At 43.9% G+C, this 19,702-nt stretch overlaps 1 protein-coding gene across 1 annotated transcript; it reads right to left on the bottom strand.

Moving 5' to 3' along the window:
- Positions 1-13,504: 13,504 nt before the first annotated feature.
- LOC109889976 (zinc finger protein Pegasus-like) lies at positions 13,505-17,756 on the bottom strand. The gene is made up of 4 exons (XM_020481877.2): positions 17,349-17,756; positions 16,921-17,066; positions 16,083-16,256; positions 13,505-15,870 (listed from the first exon to the last, which is right to left on the bottom strand). The coding sequence occupies exons 2-4, from the start codon at positions 17,051-17,053 to the stop codon at positions 14,903-14,905; spliced, it is 1,275 nt and encodes a 424-aa protein (XP_020337466.1). The 5' UTR covers positions 17,054-17,066; positions 17,349-17,756; the 3' UTR covers positions 13,505-14,902.
- Positions 17,757-19,702: the final 1,946 nt, after the last annotated feature.

Raw genomic sequence — 19,702 nt, 5'->3', positions numbered from 1 at the left:
TTTACTCTAAGCTATTTTAAGCTTCAATGCAAATGTATCTCTTATCCGTGTGCTACTTGGAAACCAACGATCATGGTTACTATTCCCTCCCCCCAAAAAAATCCAATCTTCCAGCTGGCAAGCTTTATGAAGTTATCTAGTTTCTGTGTCTATTAATTGTTAAGAACAATAAAACAAACAATTACTTTGTAGCACAATGTCTCTGCCATACAACTACCAAAAAAGTTTGTAAGATTTCTTTTATTATATAAAAGCTGCAAGATTCCTGATTTATAAAGAAATTCTAATGGGTTACTTCACTGTTAAACACTAAATGTAATGTTTCTGTAAATTATTGGCTACTGGTTGCAGTAAATATACAGAAAATATGCAATCATTTACTATTTTTATATCTCTATTAAGATGCTATTGCTGTAAAATGACACTTGGGATTCATCTTCACCTGGGATTTGAACTTACAACCTCCTGGTTGCCAACGACCTGAATTTTCGTGCTTTGTGGGTATGATAGAGATCGGCCACATATGAATTGGGACCATATATTTCAGCACTTTTCTAAAGGTTCCCAGTACATTACTGGCTACTGGTGTTGCAGAAAAAAATACAGGATCTACAATTGACTGTATTTTTTCAGATGAAGTAGGGTGGTATTGCGGTAAAATGGCTGTAATCTGATTACAGTGAAATCTTCTAAATTACAATATTTACTGTATTTTTACTGCAACCTCTTGGTTGCCAGCAACCTGAATTCCCTGCTACTCTACAAGGTCTCTAGGCATGACATTGGGGGCGGGCAAAGTCAGATTATCTGACAACACCAACATAAAAACCACAGGGCACAGGGACACGATGTAAAGGAATTTGAACTTGTGACATCTTGGTCAGGGGTGTGTTGATGTTTCTGCAGTGCCACCAGGTACATGCTGGCATGGAAAGTATTCAGACCCCTTGACTTTTTTTCACATTTTGTTACGTTACAGCCTTATTCTAAAATGTATTAAATTGTTTATTCCTATCATCAATTTACACACAATAAACCCTAATGACAAGCAAAAACAGATTTTTAGACATTTCAGCAAATTTATTTATATCACATTTACATAAGCATTCAGACCTTTACTCTGTACTTTGTTGAAGCACCTTTGGCAGCAATTGCAGCCTTGAATGTTCTCGGGTACGACACTCGTCATGACATGCCCTGGGGGGAGTATCATAGCCCCTCTCTTCCTCTCTCTCTCTCTCCACAGTTTTATGACTTAACGACAGGTCGTAATTATCTGTAAGGGACCCTCTCCCCTTTGGACATGCAGTATTGAGGGAAAGAGAGAACAAAGCACGAGACTTGGCCAAACTCCTAATCCCCAAAATGGGAGAATTAAACAATATCTCTACTTTTGAGAATGTGGGAATGGTCCGTGGACACTTAAGGGACAGTTACGTAGAGTGTGTTTCATTTGGTGATCTCATCAAGGACAGGAAAGACACATAACGGTATCTCTTAAATTGTACATTTCCCAGCTGTCAGGTTTGCATCTAAATATTGTGGAACGTATGCGACTAAACATGAAACTATTTGTGAAAAGACGCAATGTGATGTTAATCTTCTAAAGGAGAGTATGGATTTTCATATAAAGATGAAATAGTCAGTGGCCACACCCACGTGAGCATAGACATTACGTTGGCGTCATGGAACCGCCCTTTTCGCCTGAAAGGTATAAAACCACCCGTGACAAAATGTACACTTCATGCCAAAGAGACCCACGGTTAACCGGACATCTTGACCACGCAAACTCCGGTGTAAGTTAAGGTTGCAAATGGTTAAACTCTGAGACTATTGCTCACTACAGAATGAGAGCAAATCTTAGATGTGTAATTACTAGTCTGCAGCTAGAAATTATATAAGTCTAGAACGAAAAAACAGACAACCGCCGAAGCACCTATCTATGACAACATTTCTGAATGGTACTCATTCTAACCTAAAACCACAAAAGACATTGTGACTTCTGGTAAAGTTAACCAGAGACTCTGATGAACCCTACAGGACGGTCGAGGATTCCAACAGAGAAGACAACCACGACATACGGGCGTAAATATATAAATTGCAATTATTCTCTAATGAGTGGCCGTTCATGTGCAAAGGATTAGCATTTCAATTAATATAATTAGAGACTGTGTGTAGTGAATCCATTTTGTTTTTCCCGCTTTTTCTCAGTCCACACCCCCTTCCCTTTGTCTACCAAGCCATCATATCGGCTTAGCCCTCTAGGGACATTTCTATTATTGTTAGTAACCAATATCTACTGTTTTTTTGTTATGTACAGTATTTCTATGTGATTATTTATTTAGTTAGGAAATTAATAATTAAGCCAATTTTGTAAATTGCTGATTCATTATGGAAACTAGGGTTCGTGCAGATAACCAATAATTTAAAATGTTCATATGAGACTGATAGAAGGTAAAGAATAATTTATGTGTCACGCCCTGGTCAAAGTATTTTGTGTTTTTTCTTCATGTATTGGGTCAGGCCAGGGTGTGGCATGGAGTTTTTGTATTGTGGTGTGTTTTGTCTTGGGGTTTTGGTATGTATATATTTGGGATTGTAGCTAGTGGGGTATTCTAGCAAAGTCTATGGCTGTCTGGAGTGATTCTCAATCAGAGGCAGGTGCTTATCGTTGTCTCTGATTGGGAACCATATTTAGGCAGCCATATTCTTTGAGTTTGTCGTGGGTGATTGTCCTATTTGTCTTGATGTCCTTGTTTTGTTAGTTGACACAAGTATAGGCTGTTTTCGGTTTTCCTTTCGTTTATTTGTTTTTGTAGTGTTTAGTGTTTAGTCGTGTTTTCGTTTTGTTTAATAAATATGGATCGCAATCGACACGCTGCAGTTTGGTCCGACTCTCATTCATCACCACTAGAAAACCGTAACAGAATCACCCACCACCAACGGACCAAGCAGCGTGTCAACAGGCAGGAGCAGCCCAAAGAGGAGAGGCGCTATAAGGAGTTCTGGACATGGGAGGAAATCCTAAACGGAGAAGGACCCTGGGCTCAGCCTGGAGAATATCGCCGCCCCAAAGAGGAACTGGAGGCGGCGAGAGCAAAGATGCGCCGTAATGAGGAGGCAGCACTGCGACTCGGAAGGAAGCCTGAGAATCAGCCCCAAAAATGTCTTGGGGGGGGGGGGGGCTCAGGGAGAGTGTGGCAGAGTCAGGAGTCAGACCTGAGCCAACTCTCCCTGTTTATCGTGAGGAGCCTAGGAGGAGACCCGAGCCGGTGTTGGAGGTGAGCGAAACAGAGACCGTGAAGGAGTTAATGGGGAAATTGGAGGAGAGAGAAATGAGGGAGTTGCTGTGTTGGTGCTTTTTGCATGGAATTCGCCCGACGGAACGTGTCGGGGATTTGATGGCACCTGGGTTAGCGCTCCATACTCGTCCTGAGGTGCGTGAAGTTGGTGGTGAAGTTGGTACCAGCCTCACGTACCAGGCCTCCTGTACACATCCCTAGCCTTGCACGTCCTGTGCCAACACTGCTCTCAAGATCTCCAGTACGCCTTCATGGTCTAGCCCATCCTGTGCCACCTCCACACTCCAGTCCTCCGGTAGCAGCTCCCCGCACCAGGCTTCCTGTGCGTGTTCTCGGTCCAGTAACACCAGTACCAGCACCATGCACCAGGCCTTCAGTGCGCCTTGCCTGTTCAGCGCAACCAGAGTCTCTCTCCTCTCCTGCGCTGCCAGAGTCTCCCGCCTGTTCAGCGCAACCAGAGTCTCTCTCCTCTCCTGCGCTGCTGGATTCTCCTGCCTGTTTAGCGCAGTTAGAGTCTTCCTCCTCTTCTGTGCTGCCGGAGTCTCCCGCCTGTTCAGCGCAGACAGAGCTGCCAGTCTGCAAGGACCTGCCAGTCTACATGGAGCAACCAGAGCTGTCAGTCTACATGAAGCAGCCAGAGATGTCAGTCTGCATGGAGCAGCCCGAGCTGCCAGTCTGCATGGAGCAGCCAGTCTACATGAAGCAGCCAGTCTACATGAAGCAGCCAGAGCTGTCAGTCTGCATGGAGCAGCCAGAGCTGTCAGTCTGCATGGATCAGCCAGAGCTGTCAGTCTGCATGAAGCAGCCAGTCTACATGGAGCAGCCAGAGATGTCAGTCTGCATGAAGCAGACAGATATATCAGTCTGCATAGAGCAGCCAGAGCTGCCAGTCATCAATGAGCTGTCAGTCTGCATGGAGCAGCCCGAGCTGCCAGTCTGCACGAAGCAGCCAGTCTACATGAAGCAGCCAGATCTGTCAGTCTGCATGGAGCAGCCAGAGCTGTCAGTCTGCATGGAGCAGCCAGAGCTGTCAGTCTACATGAAGGAGCCCGAGCTGCCAGTCTGCATGAAGCAGCCAGTCTACATGGAGCAGCCAGAGCTGTCAGTCTGCATGAAGCAGTCAGAGCTGTCAGTCTACATGGAGCAGCCAGAGCTGTCAGTCTGCATGAAGCAGCCAGAGCTGCCAGTCATCAAGGAGCTGCCAGTCTACATGGAGCAGCCAGAGCTGTCAGTCTGCACGGAGCTGTCAGTCTGCACGGAGCTGTCAGTCTGCACGGAGCTGTCAGTCTGCAAGGAGCTGCCAGTCTGCAAGGGGCTGCCAGTCTGCAAGGGGCTGCCAGTCAGCACGGATCCACCAGAGCTGTCAGTCTGTAAGAAGCCGCCAGAGCTATCAGCCTATATGGAGCAGCTAGTGCCGCCAGTCTGCCCAGCGCCGCCAGTCTGCCCAGCGCCGCCAGTCTGCCCAGCGCCGCCAGTCTGCCCAGCGCCGCCAGTCTGCCCAGCGCCGCCAGTCTGCCCAGCGCCGCCAGTCTGCCCAGCGCCGTCAGTCAGCCAGACTCTTCCAGATCTGCCAGTCAGCCAGACTCTTCCAGATCTGCCAGTAAGCCAGACTCTTCCAGATCTGCCAGTCAGCCAGACTCTTCCAGATCTGCCAGTCAACCAGACTCTTCCAGATCTGCCAGTCAACCAGACTCTTCCAGATCTGCCAGTCAACCAGACACTTCCAGATCTGCCAGTCAACCAGACACTTCCAGATCTGCCAGTCAACCAGACACTTCCAGATCTGCCAGTCAACCAGACTCTTCCAGATCTGCCAGTCAACCAGACTCTTCCAGATCTGCCAGTCAACCAGACTCTTCCAGATCTGCCAGTCAACCAGACTCTTCCAGATCTGCCAGTCAACCAGACTCTTCCAGATCTGCCAGTCAACCAGACTCTTCCAGATCTGCCAGTCAGCCAGGATCTGCCAGTCAGCCAGGATCTGCTGAAACCGCCAGCCAGCCAGGATCTGGTAGATCTATCTACCTGCCTGAGCTCCCTCTCACTCCTGAGCTCCCTCTCACTCCTGAGCTTCCTCTCACTCCTGAGCTTCCTCTCACTCCTGAGCTTCCTCTCACTCCTGAGCTTCCTCTCACTCCTGAGCTTTCTCTCACTCCCGAGCTGCCTCAGTCCCGAGCTGTCCTTCAGTCCCGAGCTGTCCTTCAGTCCCGATCTGCTCCTCAGTCCAGTGGGGTTCTGGGTGAGGACTACTAGGCCATGGTCGGCGGCGAGGGTGGACTATCCAGGGACGAAGGGAGAGGGAACTAAGACATTAAATGAGTGGGGTCCACGTCCCGCGCCGGAGCCGCCACCATGGACAGACGCCCACCCGGACCCTCCCTATTGTTTTGAGGTGCGTTCGGGAGTCCGCACCTTAGTTCTGTCACGCCCTGGTCAAAGTATTTTGTGTTTTTTCTTCATGTATTGGGTCAGGCCAGGGTGTGGCATGGAGTTTTTGTATTGTGGTGTGTTTTGTCTTGGGGTTTTGGTATGTATATATTTGGGATTGTAGCTAGTGGGGTATTCTAGCAAAGTCTATGGCTGTCTGGAGTGATTCTCAATCAGAGGCAGGTGCTTATCGTTGTCTCTGATTGGGAACCATATTTAGGCAGCCATATTCTTTGAGTTTGTCGTGGGTGATTGTCCTATTTGTCTTGATGTCCTTGTTTTGTTAGTTGACACAAGTATAGGCTGTTTTCGGTTTTCCTTTCGTTTATTTGTTTTTGTAGTGTTTAGTGTTTAGTCGTGTTTTCGTTTTGTTTAATAAATATGGATCGCAATCGACACGCTGCAGTTTGGTCCGACTCTCATTCATCACCACTAGAAAACCGTAACATAATGACTGATTGATGACTGAAATGTAAGAGCTCTTTAGGTCTCTAAGAGCTCATTCGGAAGACAGAACTCCTTTTAACTTGAGTTAATTCGGAAGACGGAACTCCACTGTTTAACTTGGGTCAAACGTTTCGTGTAGCCTTCCACAAGCTTTCCACAATAACTTGGGTGAATTTTGGCCCATTCCTCCTGACAGAGCTCGTGTAACTGAGTCAGGTTTGTAGACCTCCTTGCTCGCACACACTTCAGTTCTGCCACAAATGTTCTATAGGATTGAGGTCAGGGCTTTGTGATGGCCACTCCAATACCTTGATTTTGTTGTCCTTAGGCCATTTTGCCACAACTTTGGAAGTATGCTTGGGGACATTGTCCATTTGGAAGACCCATTTGCGACCAAGCATTAACTTCCTGACTGTCTTGAAATTTTGCTTAAATATATCAACATGTTTTTCCTTTCTCATGATTCTTTCTATTTTGTGAAGTGCCCCAGTCCCTCCTGCAGCAAAGCTTCCCACAACAAGATGCTGCCACCCTCGTGCTTCACGGTTGAGATGGTGTTCTTCGGTTTGCAAGCGACCCCTTTTTTCTCCAAACATAACAATGGCCATTATGGCCAAACAGTTCTATTTTTGTTTCATCACACCAGTGGACATTTCTCCAAAAATACAATATTTGTCCCCATGTGCAGTTGCAAACCGTAGTCTTGCTTTTTTTTGCCGGTTTTAGGGCAATGGTTTCTATCTTGCTGAGCGGGCTTTCAGGTTATGTCAATATAGGGCTCATTTTACTGTGGTACCTTTGTACCTGTTTCCTCCAGCATCTTCACAAGGTCCTTTGCTGCTGTTCTGGGATTGATTTGCACTTTTTGCACCAAAGTACGTTTATCTCTAGGAGACAGAATGCGTCTCCTTCCTGAGTGGCATGACGGCTGCGTGGTCCCATGGGGTTTATACTGCGTACTATTGTTTGTATAGATGAATATGGTACCGTCAGGCGTTTGGAAATTGCTCCCAAGGATGAACCATTATTTTGGAGGTCTACAATTGTTTTTGGTCTTGGCTAATTTATTTTGATTTTCATCCACAGGTACACCTCCAATTGACTCACATGATGTCAATTAGCCTATCAGAAGCTTCTAAAGCCATGACATCATTTTCAGGAATTTTCCAAGCTGTTTAAAGGCACAGTCAACTTAGTGTATGTAAACTTCTGACCCACTGGAATTGTGATATAGTGAAATGTAAGTGAAATCATCTGTCTGTAAACAATTGTTGGAAAAATGACTTGTGTCATGCACAAAACAGAGAGGACTGTTTAGTGCAAAAAATAAGGGGTTCAAAACATATATCTTTCTGAAACTAATGTTTCCTGATCTTTCTTATACTTTATCTTTCAGATATAGGACAGACACCTCAGAACAAGCTTCCTTTGATGATTTTTTTTGTGGACAATCTGTTGTTCCATGTCGTCAATCTGTTATTCAATGCATTTGTATGGGCTAATAGCAGGAAGTCCAAAGTCTTAGACAGGATTAGACTCTTATAGGAACAATGGTCAAGTTAATAATTACGCTGTGAATGATATATTAAACAACCCAGTAACTGACTGACAGTGCTAACTGGCACAATGAGAACAGTATTACTTTGATAAAGTAATTTGTTTTCATGATAAAGGTGAATAAACACATGGGTTAGATCATCAAAATTGTTGCTGAACAGAGCAACACACAATAGACACCGCTCAGAAATATTGTCAAAATGCAGAGTTTGGAACACTTGTTGGAATATCTGATATGGAATCATCTGTATCTGGCCAAGGTTCTGTGGGAAATAGAAATGTCATTAGGTTACACCCAAAATAGCTGAGGAAACCTCTGCACACTTATAGTCAGTGCAAATACAGTGTTGATAGAAAAATCTACACCCTTGAACTTTTTTCACATTTTGTTGTGTTACAAAGTGGGATTGAAATAGATTTAAATTGGTCTACTCAAAATAATCCATAATGTCAACGTGAAAAGAACATTTTACAAATGTTTACAAATTAATAAAAATTAGATAACTAAAATATAGTCGTTGCATAAGTATTCACCAAGTATTTGTTTAGGCAAGCCTAAAAGAGTTCAGAAGTAACATTTTTGAACGACTACCCCTTCCTCTGTCCCCCGTACGCACATACATCTATCCATCTATCCATCTATCTATCTATCTATCTATCTATCTATCTATCTATCTATCTGTAAGGTTCAGTCAAGTATTGAATTTCAAGTACAGGTTCAACTACAAAGACCAGAGGGTGTTTTTAAAGCCTCATAAAGACTGGCAGTGATTGGTAGATGGGTAACTATAACAAATCAGACATTAGATATATATTTAAGCATGGCTAAGTTAATCATTGTGCTGGGAATGATGTAGTAAACCATCCAGACACATCAAATATGTTCACTATGGAAACAATTTTGAATTTCCAGCAAGTTAATGTCTCTTATAAAATCAAGAAGAGACACAGTCAGTCTTTCCCCAACTCTCAGACAAGAGAGACTGTCATGCATGGTATTCATATCAGCCCTCTGATTACAATGAAGAGCAAGATGTGCCTCTCTGTTCTGGGCCAGCTACAGCTTAACTAGGTCTTTCTAGTGCTGCCAATGGTAATTCTAACATGTAATGTCTCAGGGGGATGGATACTTATCTAATCAACATATATTAGTGTTTTCATTTTCATTCATCTTTAAAAATATTTATAATTTTATTCCACTTTGACATTACAGGGTATTTTGTGTAGATTGTTGACAAAAAACTGACAATTAAATCAATTTTAAACCCACTCTGTAAGACAATAAAATGTGAAGAAATCCAAGAGGGGTATAGACTTTCTATAGACACTGTAAATCTGAAATGTCAGAATAAATCTGAAATTTTTATTAAAATTTCACACAAAAAAAGTACCAACTACTGGATGTTATTTGGGAGAAGAAATCAGCTCATCAACAATACTTACCCAATGTGGTCCAGTAACCTGAAACGAGAAAGTACGAGCCCTTGAGTAAGACTATTTTAGCAGTCTTTGACAGAAATAGCCAATGGATGTGCTACTACAACTCTATAATTATAACTATAGTTACACACAAACAATACTTACGAAGACAGACATCAATAAAAACATACACAGTAGAATGAATACATTGCCTTGAGCTCCATGTGTGGCTATCACAGAGCAAAGAACAAGAGTGGTATCAATCTCCATGTTTCAACTTCCCCTTGACGATGCCACATTTACAAAACTGTATGGCTTATATATCCAAAGGCATGCCTTCAAACAACCTTACAGCACCCACAAAGTCCTTGAAAGCTGAATTTGAGAAATCATTTAATACTCAATGTGTGAGAAATGTTCCACCTGGGCTCGTGGCCATAAAGTAGCCAGTTCACATGGTGAACATATTTGATGACTTTCCGCAAACAAAATTCTTGTAAATTTGGGCTACAAGAGGGTAAGTAATTTAAAAAAAATAGCACATATGAAATAATGAATTTTTATGATAGTGACAAACCATTACTTTAGAACAGGATGATAGAGACTGTGCAAAACACAATGTGCGTCAATTTGGCCTACAGAGCAGAAGTGAATTGTTTTAAGATAGCTAGGAGAGACAACCACATTTCAGTCATAGTAAGTACCTTTTTCTTCAATAAAGTAGCAATGAGCATAGTCAATGTTTGTAAGAAGAGACACATTTAGTCAATGTTTGTAAGAAGAGACACATTTTGTCAATGTTTGTAAGAAGAGACAAATTTAGTCAGTGTTTGTAAGAAGAGACAAATATAGTCAGTGTTTGTAAGAAGAGACAAATATAGTCCGTGTTTGTAAGAAGAGACAAATATAGTCAGTGTTTGTAAGAAGAGACAAATATAGTCAGTGTTTGTAAGATGAGACAAATATAGTCAGTGTTTGTAAGAAGAGACAAATATAGTCAGTGTTTGTAAGATGAGACAAGTGTGAGTGTTAGTGCAACAAGTAGTTATCATAAAGTAGGTAATGTATCAATTAATAGCCTATGGGGAAGGTATAAACTAGTCACCATCATGGTATTCCATTCATCTTTCCTGTCTTCGACCATAGTCTTGCAGGTGACTTCAACTGTTGGTATGATGTCATCTCTGTCTACGATGGCCCTTCCATCAACTACAGACTGCTGGGGAACAGAGCTCAACTTTTTACGCCACTGGAAATTCAACCATTCAAAAGTGACAGCTCCTCAACATACAAGGGATTTCAGGAAGAGTATAATGCAGTGGGTAAGGCACTGAGACGAGGGAAACATTCATAAAGACATTCATTGCATAGGATGTCAGAGGTGAGATATGCAAATATAAAAATGATCAGGCCATATAAAATGCCTTCTCTTTTACTCATGATAATACTAATACTAATTTAGAAGCTTGTTATAATTGCTGTATTATAAGCAGTGAAGGTTCTTGTAGATACATCGGTTGTAACGGTTTTGTTCTGGTGAAAGAGAGGCGGACCAAAATGCAGCGTGGTTAGTTTTGTACATCTTTAATAAAGATGAAATTACAACACTCTACAAAACAAGAACCGTGAAAAAACCGAAACAGTCCTATCTGGTGCCACAAACACAAAGACAGGAACAATCACCCACAAAACCCAACACAAAACAGGCTACCTAAATATGGTTCCCAATCAGAGACAATGACTAACACCTGCCTCCGATTGAGAACCTTATCAGGCCAAACATAGCAATAGACAAACCAGACACACAACATAGAATGCCCACCCAGCTCACATTGCTGCTGATGTTCCACCTGGCTACTCCTACCCCGGACAACAGCACTGCACCCCCAACAGCAACTCGCCCAAGCCTTCCCCATTTCTCCTTCTCCCAAATCCATTCAGCTGATGTTCTGAAAGAGCTGCAAAATCTGGACCCCTACAAATCAGCCGGGCTAGACAATCTGGACCCTTTCTTTCTAAAATTATCTGCCGAAATTGTTGCCACCCCTATTACTAGCCTGTTCAACCTCTCTTTCGTGTCGTCTGAGATTCCCAAAGATTGGAAAGCAGCTGCGGTCATCCCCCTCTTCAAAGGGGGGGACACTCTTGACCCAAACTGCTACAGACCTATATCTATCCTACCGTGCCTTTCTAAGGTCTTCGAAAGCCAAGTCAACAAACAGATTACCGACCATTTCGAATCTCACCATACCTTCTCTGCTATGCAATCTGGTTTCAGAGCTGGTCATGGGTGCACCTCAGCCACGCTCAAGGTCCTAAACGATATCTTAACCGCCATCGATAAGAAACATTACTGTGCAGCCGTATTCATTGATCTGGCCAAGGCTTTCGACTCTGTCAATCACCATATCCTCATCGGCAGACTCGACAGCCTTGGTTTCTCAAATGATTGCCTCGCCTGGTTCACCAACTACTTCTCTGATAGAGTTCAGTGTGTCAAATCGGAGGGTCTGCTGTCCGGACCTCTGGCAGTCTCTATGGGGGTGCCACAGGGTTCAATTCTTGGACCGACTCTCTTCTCTGTATACATCAATGAGGTCGCTCTTGCTGCTGGTGAGTCCCTGATCCACCTCTACGCAGACGACACCATTCTGTATACTTCCGGCCCTTCTCTGGACACTGTGTTAACAACCCTCCAGGCAAGCTTCAATGCCATACAACTCTCCTTCCGTGGCCTCCAATTGCTCTTGAATGCAAGTAAAACTAAATGCATGCTCTTCAACCGATCGCTGCCTGCACCTACCCGCCTGTCCAACATCACTACTCTGGACGGCTCTGACTTAGAATACGTGGACAACTACAAATACTTAGGTGTCTGGTTAGATTGTAAACTCTCCTTCCAGACCCATATCAAACATCTCCAATCCAAAGTTAAATCTAGAATTGGCTTCCTATTTCGCAACAAAGCATCCTTCACTCATGCTGCCAAACATACCCTTGTAAAACTGACCATCCTACCAATCCTCGACTTTGGCGATGTCATTTACAAAATAGCCTCCAATACCCTACTCAACAAATTGGATGCAGTCTATCACAGTGCAATCCGTTTTATCACCAAAGCCCCTTATACTACCCACCATTGCGACCTGTACGCTCTCGTTGGCTGGCCCTCACTTCATACTCGTCGCCAAACCCACTGGCTCCATGTCATCTACAAGACCCTGCTAGGTAAAGTCCCCCCTTATCTCAGCTCGCTGGTCACCATAGCATCTCCCACCTGTAGCACACGCTCCAGCAGGTATATCTCTCTAGTCACCCCCAAAACCAATTCTTTCTTTGGCCGCCTCTCCTTCCAGTTCTCTGCTGCCAATGACTGGAACGAACTACAAAAATCTCTGAAACTGGAAACACTTATCTCCCTCACTAGCTTTAAGCACCAACTGTCAGAGCAGCTCACAGATTACTGCACCTGTACATAGCCCACCTATAATTTAGCCCAAACAACTACCTCTTTCCCAACTGTATTTAATTTTAATTAATTTATTTATTTTGCTCCTTTGCACCCCATTATTTTTTTATTTCTACTTTGCACATTCTTCCATTGCAAAACTACCATTCCAGTATTTTACTTGCTATATTGTATTTACTTTGCCATCTTGGCCTTTTTTGCCTTTACCTCCCTTCTCACCTCATTTGCTCACATTGTATATAGACTTGTTTATACTGCATTATTGACTGTATGTTTGTTTTTACTCCATGTGTAACTCTGTGTCGTTTTATCTGTCGAACTGCTTTGCTTTATCTTGGCCAGGTCGCAATTGTAAATGAGAACTTGTTCTCAACTTGCCTACCTGGTTAAATAAAGGTAAATAATAAAATAATGTTTGCTTTAGGCTGTTGAAAAATCTCAAACAATTAGGAGCACCGTCATAGTCTTCTGAATTTTATGCATGTTATCCCTCTGGTTCAGACACAATGTCGACATAAACAGGTCTTCCTTTCCTCAGACCTGGAGAAGCCAGATGAGAAAGTGTCTGATAAGGAAGAGTTCCAGGCTAAGGTGGAAGCGTAAGACTAAGCTGACCAGCCTCAACAAACTATAATCATTAAAACTATCAATTCATTTCACCTGAGGCAATGAAGTATATTCACTGCTCCTGTACACAATCATGTATGTCTTTGCTACTTTGGCAAAATGATTAAAAGCATTCTCAAAAGACAATTATTGGTGTCTGAACATCTTATTCCATGTGCTAGCATTGAAACAGATCAAATATGTGACATTTCGCATTCTGACAGAATGTTAATTCAGAGACACCAAGAAAACGGACAAAAGACAGTTGAGACAAAGAAACGATCTGTTAGAAAACACTTTACTCAGAAATGTGTTAATATTTCCTCTCACATAAAATTTGACCGCCAAAACACTTCAACATTCACCTGTCCCATAAAAGACACAACACAAACAAATTCCCTTACAGGTGTTTCTTCTTCTGTGAACTTCCCCCTCCAACATTGGATGCCTGTACGCATGTTGACATGCAACTAGTCCTAGAAAAAGTAACTATTCTTCACAAATGTTGCTATGCAACAGACAACAGTTTCCAATATAAAACAACCCTGCTAAGGCAGTAGTCTTCACTTCAGCATAATGTCAATGTCATTGACAACACCCATCAGGCCAGAAAATGTAGAATAGAATACTCAATAAATATCAAAAAAAGCATTGAGATCCACAATATGCAAAGCCTTGATTAATGCAGGACAGGAGGAATCCCAAGGCATCGCATGTATGCTAAAACATGGCATCTCTGGTGCTACTTGGCAATTTTGAACTCAATAGACATGACAAAGGAGAAGAGAGAGATATGGTGATACTGCTTTGACAGTAAAGCTGTTAGATCTCGCAATGACAGATGTTATTTAAAGGTCAGAATATAACATGATGTATAGGTTAGGCTTTATTCTATGCAACATCCAAATAACAAAAAGTTGCTCAAATAAGAAAAGCACTTATTGTCACATACACCGGAGAGGTGCAGTGAAATGTTTTGTTTTACAAGGTCCGCCATAGTAGTACGGTGTCCCTGGAGCAAATTATGGTTAAGTGCCTTGCTCAAGGGCACAGATTTTTCTCCTTGTCGGCTCGGCATTCAAACCTGCGACCATTCAGTTACTGGCCCAACGCTCTAACCGCTAGGCTACCTACCGGTGGTTAAAGTAGGGCACTGTGTACCGATCCATCACAAATGACAAGAAGAAAACGAACGCAAAAACATCTCAACATATAAGATGTGTCCATTTCAGTACAGGTAAAGAGATTGTGAATATCGCAGGCACTGTTGGGAGGCATGAATGGTGCAGTCTTTCACTCTGAAATGGTTTAGTTGGTTATGGTTACAGCCACTAAAGAGCACTACCACAAAGGGGTTAGCATCATCTAGAACTATGTTCGTAAGGCGGAAAATAGTGTTCATGTCAAAAACCCACATGAGGAATGTTCATGATCAAACAGGCCAAGTCACATGTACCTCTAAAACCACTCCATCCCTACACTCTAGCTACAAATGCATGGGCACTGTCAAATATGTTATTATCCCCATATAAAATCTAATTCACTACATGGAATTTTCAGAGGCTACATCAAGGCCAATTTCAGAAAGTTCAACAGCAATAAATAAAATCACCATCATGGAATTAAATAAAAACAACCTCCATTCATTCTCTCCAGTCACTGACCCGGCAACAAGTCACTGCTTATGCTGCCCTCTGGCAAAATGGCAGGCAAAGTCGTACTTGCTCCTGCACCTGTGGCCACAGATGTTGCACTGGAAGGGGTTCTCGTAGCCGTGGCAGCCCATGTGGATGGTGTACAGGATGTTATCAGGAAAGTAGATGTCACAGTGCTGGCAGTGGTGCAGCATCTGGGGGTCTTGATGCAGAGAGGGCAGGCCCGGGGCTGGTGTGCTGGGCTGGCTGTTGGTGATGCTGGGGGTACTGGTGCGCCCACTATGCTCACTGCGGGGATCTGCCCCGGGGCTGCAGTTGCTGTGTGGTGGGGGCCTGGGCTCTGGGGTGATGGAGGAGGAAGAGGCATGGGCAGTGCTGGCTGACACAGCAGCAGGAGCAGTGGCTGGGTGAGGCTGCTGGATGAGGAAGGGCTTCTCGTCCACACAGGACTCTGCACCTGGAGACATGGGAGGCTGCTGGGTCTGGTCCTCAGCCTCCGAGGGCAGGCTGGCCAGCTGGCCGGCCAGGGTCGAGAGTTGGTTGAGGGGGTTTTCCATGACCAAGTTGTGGTGATGATTGTGGTGGTCGTCCATTGAGCTACCATCTACACCAGCGCCCTGGTTGTCGTAGGTCTCCTGGCGCAGGTGGGGCAGCTCGTGGGAGTAGTCATCCAGGTGCTCGGCCTTGTGCACCACCATGGAGGGGGGGCTGAAGTTGATGAGGAGTCGGCGACCGTACCCCAGGCTGGTCTTCTTCTGCAAGACGCTCAGCATCTTCTTGTGGGAGAGAGAGGAGCGAGCACCCTTCATTGGTAAGAGCTTGTGCCGGCGGCGGCGGTGGTGTGACAGGTTGCTACGGTCACTGCAGCGGAAGGAGCACAACTCACACTTGTAAGGCTTCTCTCCTGTGTGGGAGCGCATGTGGGCCTCTAGATGGCGCAAATAGGCAGAGGCGAAGGGGCACAGGTGGCATCTGTGGGGTTTCTCTCCTGTTTGAGAAGAGGAAAGAGGGAGATAAAGAATTAGAAGGAAGAATAAGGTCTTAGGATTAAATGTTTTTTGTCATTGATTGCTCTAACTAGGCCTAATGAAAATAAAGGGTGCCAGCTTTGTATAAGGGAAAATGCTCAACTAGTGATGAATCTAGTACTACATCACCTGGTAGCATGTGCATGGTGTTATCGGGTCCATTCAAGCTCACCTGTGTGAATGCGGATGTGCTCAATTAATCGTGCTGTGCCTCTGGTGGCATAGTTACAGTAACGGCACTTGAGTTTGCCATCATATGTTCTCTCGAAGCCATCCACCAGCATCCCTGAGCCGTCGTCAAGGGACATATCTGCTGAGGGATGGTCCAGCCCATTCCGACTGCAGTCTGCACAGATACAGGAATAATCACAACACACAGTCTCAAGGGAAATATCTATTATAGAGAAATAATTACATTCACTCACATGAATGGATTTTAGAATGATAACAGAGTCATGGATATAACAGTTTGGATAGTCAAATTATGGTCTGCGTGTTGATGCCATAGTTAGGCCTACCGTACACCATTCATAGACGCCAACTACCTTTCGCGCCTGTTCATAAAGCTATCTTCTTCCTGGGGGACATTTGTTAAGAGCTCCTACGCTCGGTCTGAACGGGAACACACATCGCTTACGGTACAGTTTTGGAAACATAAGGAACGTATCTTTCATATCAGTGAGAAATATTAGTGATGAAAAAATGTATAGAGTTAGGGTTCCCACATGGCCATATCTCCATGTTACAGAGCGTGATAATGGAAGACAGATGGAAGGTGACCACCTGTGTGGGTAACGGAAGAAGGCAATCAGAAATGTGTTATAACAGAAAAATACTGTTGGCTGCAACTGTGATAAAGCCTGGATGTGATATGAAAGTAAATGGCTTTATGTTCCTAGAACTGTATCGCAAATTACATTGTTTTCGTGGAGTATTTGGCTCTTTAGAGTGCCAGAGCCAGTCTACCTCTGAAACTAACAGAGTTCCTTGGACATTTTGGCTAGGCCTACCTGCTGGCAACTCGTCCACCTCTTTGACGCCACTGACAGAGCCTGAGATCATGTTCACATGTTGAGTCTGCTGACTGAGATACTCTTGGAAGTCTTTGACGAAGTCCAACGTCTCTGGCTTTTCCTCGCCCATTGGAAGTTAGTGACTGTTTCAGGTGAAATAAGGTTAATAAAACTGTATCCATCACAACACATTATGAAATATTATCAATTGGCAGACAGATGACATAAAAACATGACAACATATTGACATAACGTATTATTTAGCAGTTCCTTTTAGCTAACCAATGTCATCGATCATTGTGAGAGCATCCAACATTGATTGCTGGAACATCATCCAACATTGATTGCTGGAACAGCTGACCGTAACCTGGTAACCAAGGAGCTAACTTTCGTAGCTAGTCAAGTTAGCTGGCGAATCAACTTACCTTTTCAAAATGTTAGCAAAGTGTAAGTAAGCATGAATTTGTCTGTACTAAGTAACGTTAATTGACCAGTGGCGACAAATTATTGATCAGCTCCGTTGTAATAGCGTTCCCATGTTGTTGTTGCGAAAGGTCAGGTTAGCCAGCTCGCTAGCTATGCTATAATATCGTTCCAGAGACAACATTGTTTTTGTTCGTCTTTCGGACAACACAACATCACTCAACAACGGCTGTTCCTATGGAAGCTATCAATCAGGTGGTCTCTAAGCACATAAATATGCAATGCAACGCTAGCTGAATCAAAACAATGAATCCGTTTGTGGGGGTGAAAGTTCATCCAGTGCACCTGCGAAATTCCTCCCGCCTGATGTGCAAAGATTTCACGAAGTTTTGTTCCTACGTGTAAACTGCTGTAGCTAGTAGCCTAGATCTTTAAAATAAAATCTGTGGTAGAACTGTAGGGTGACTTTAATTCTTTCTCAAGATCTAATCAATGCAAGTAGACTACACTAACTAACTAGATACAAAAAATATATATATATTTTTTTGTCAGTGCGAAATAATAGTCACCTGTAATGAATCACCTTAATGGGTCTGAACTGACTTATTTAGCCTCGGTTTGCGACTGAGAACAATATTTGGGACTTGGAGGCCTGCTTTGATCTGTGTCTCCTGTTGCAACCCAGTCTCAGAACATTTTGTAATGAAACAGCAGGGAGCAGGTCTCGAACCCTTGACCTTCTAGCCCTAAGTCCAGCGCGCTCGACCAGGTGGTGGAGTCGATATCAGTGCTTATAAACCCAGGGTCGTTACACTACTCCCTCCTTTCAAAGAGCGTGTCCTCGCACTAGCTTGCGACTCTAAGTCTTATAGGAACACGCTCACTGACCAAGCCCACGCACTGTCATGGATGCAAGGTCCGATCACTTCTGACACCAGTGTAATGACACAGGCAGGGAGCAGGTCTTGAACCCTTGACCTTCTAGCCCGAAGTCCAGCGCGCTGTCGACTGTGCCGCAAAAGTATGCTCAAACAGCAGAGTTGATATCCGTGCCGCTGACTGCGAAGAAGAGGTATTCAGAGTGGGCTTCTAGTCAGACTCAGGAGGTGTGCACAACATCCACCGCTTCACAGCATATTACTCACTAATGTTCGGTCTCTGGACAATAAAGTAGACAAGCTCAGGGCGAGGATCTCATTCCAGAGAGACATCAGGGACTGAAACATACTCTGTTTCACGGAATCATGGCTCTGATATACTGTCCCGGTCCATACAGCCAGCTGGGTTTCTCAGTACATCGCGCAGACAGGAATAAACCACTCTCTGGGAAAAAGAAAGGCGGGGTATATGTTTCATGATTAACTAGTCATGGTGTGATTGTGATAACGTACAGAAACTCAAGTCCTTTTGTTCACCCGATCTAGAATACCTCACAATCAAATGCCAACCGTATTACCTCACCAAGAAAAGTATCTTTGTTTATAGTCACAGCCGTGTATATTCCCCCTCAAGCCGATACCACGACGGCCCTCAAGGAACTACACTGGACTTGTGTAAACTAGAAACTACATATCCATTTATTGTAGCGGGGATTTTAACAAAGCAAATTTGAGGAAAACGCTACTGAAGTTCGATTAACACATTGACTGTAGTACTGGTGCTGCTAAAACACTTGACCACTGCTTCTCCAAATTCTGGGATGCCTACAAGGCCATCCCCCAACCTCCCTTTGGCAAATCAGATCATGACCCATTTTGCTCCTCCCTTCCTATAGGCAGAAACTCAAACAGGAAATACCAGTGCTAAGGTCTATTCAACGCTGGTCTGACCAATCGGACTCCATGCTTCAAGATTATTTTGATGACGCGGACTGGGATATGTTCCAGGTATCCTCTGAGAATAGCATTGACATATATGCTGACACAGTGACTGAGTTCATCAGGAAGTGTATAGCGGATGTTGTTCCCACTGTGACTATTAAAACCTACCCAAATCAGAAACCGTGGATAGATGGCAGAATTTGCGCAAAACTGAAAGTGTGAACCCCCGCAATTAACCATGGCAAGGTGACTGGGAATATGGTCGTATACAAACAGTGTAGTTTTTCCCTCCATAAGGCAATCAAACAGGCAAAACATCAGTACATAGACAAAGTGGAGTTGCGATTCAACTGCTCAGACACGAGTTAAAACTTGCAAGGCTGCCGGCCCAGACGCCATCCCTAGCCGTGTCCTCAGAGCATGCACAGACCAGCTGGCTAGAGTGTTCACTGATACATTTAATCTCTCCCTATCCCCACTTTCTTCAAGATATCTTTCTTGTACCCAAGAAAGCAAATTTCACTGATCTAAATGAC

This window comes from Oncorhynchus kisutch, linkage group LG4 (genome assembly GCF_002021735.2).
Source record: "Oncorhynchus kisutch isolate 150728-3 linkage group LG4, Okis_V2, whole genome shotgun sequence".
NCBI classification, from domain to species: Eukaryota; Metazoa; Chordata; class Actinopteri; order Salmoniformes; family Salmonidae; genus Oncorhynchus; species Oncorhynchus kisutch.
Note: the sequence above shows the minus strand (reverse complement) of the source record. Positions and strands in the feature narration are given on the sequence as shown.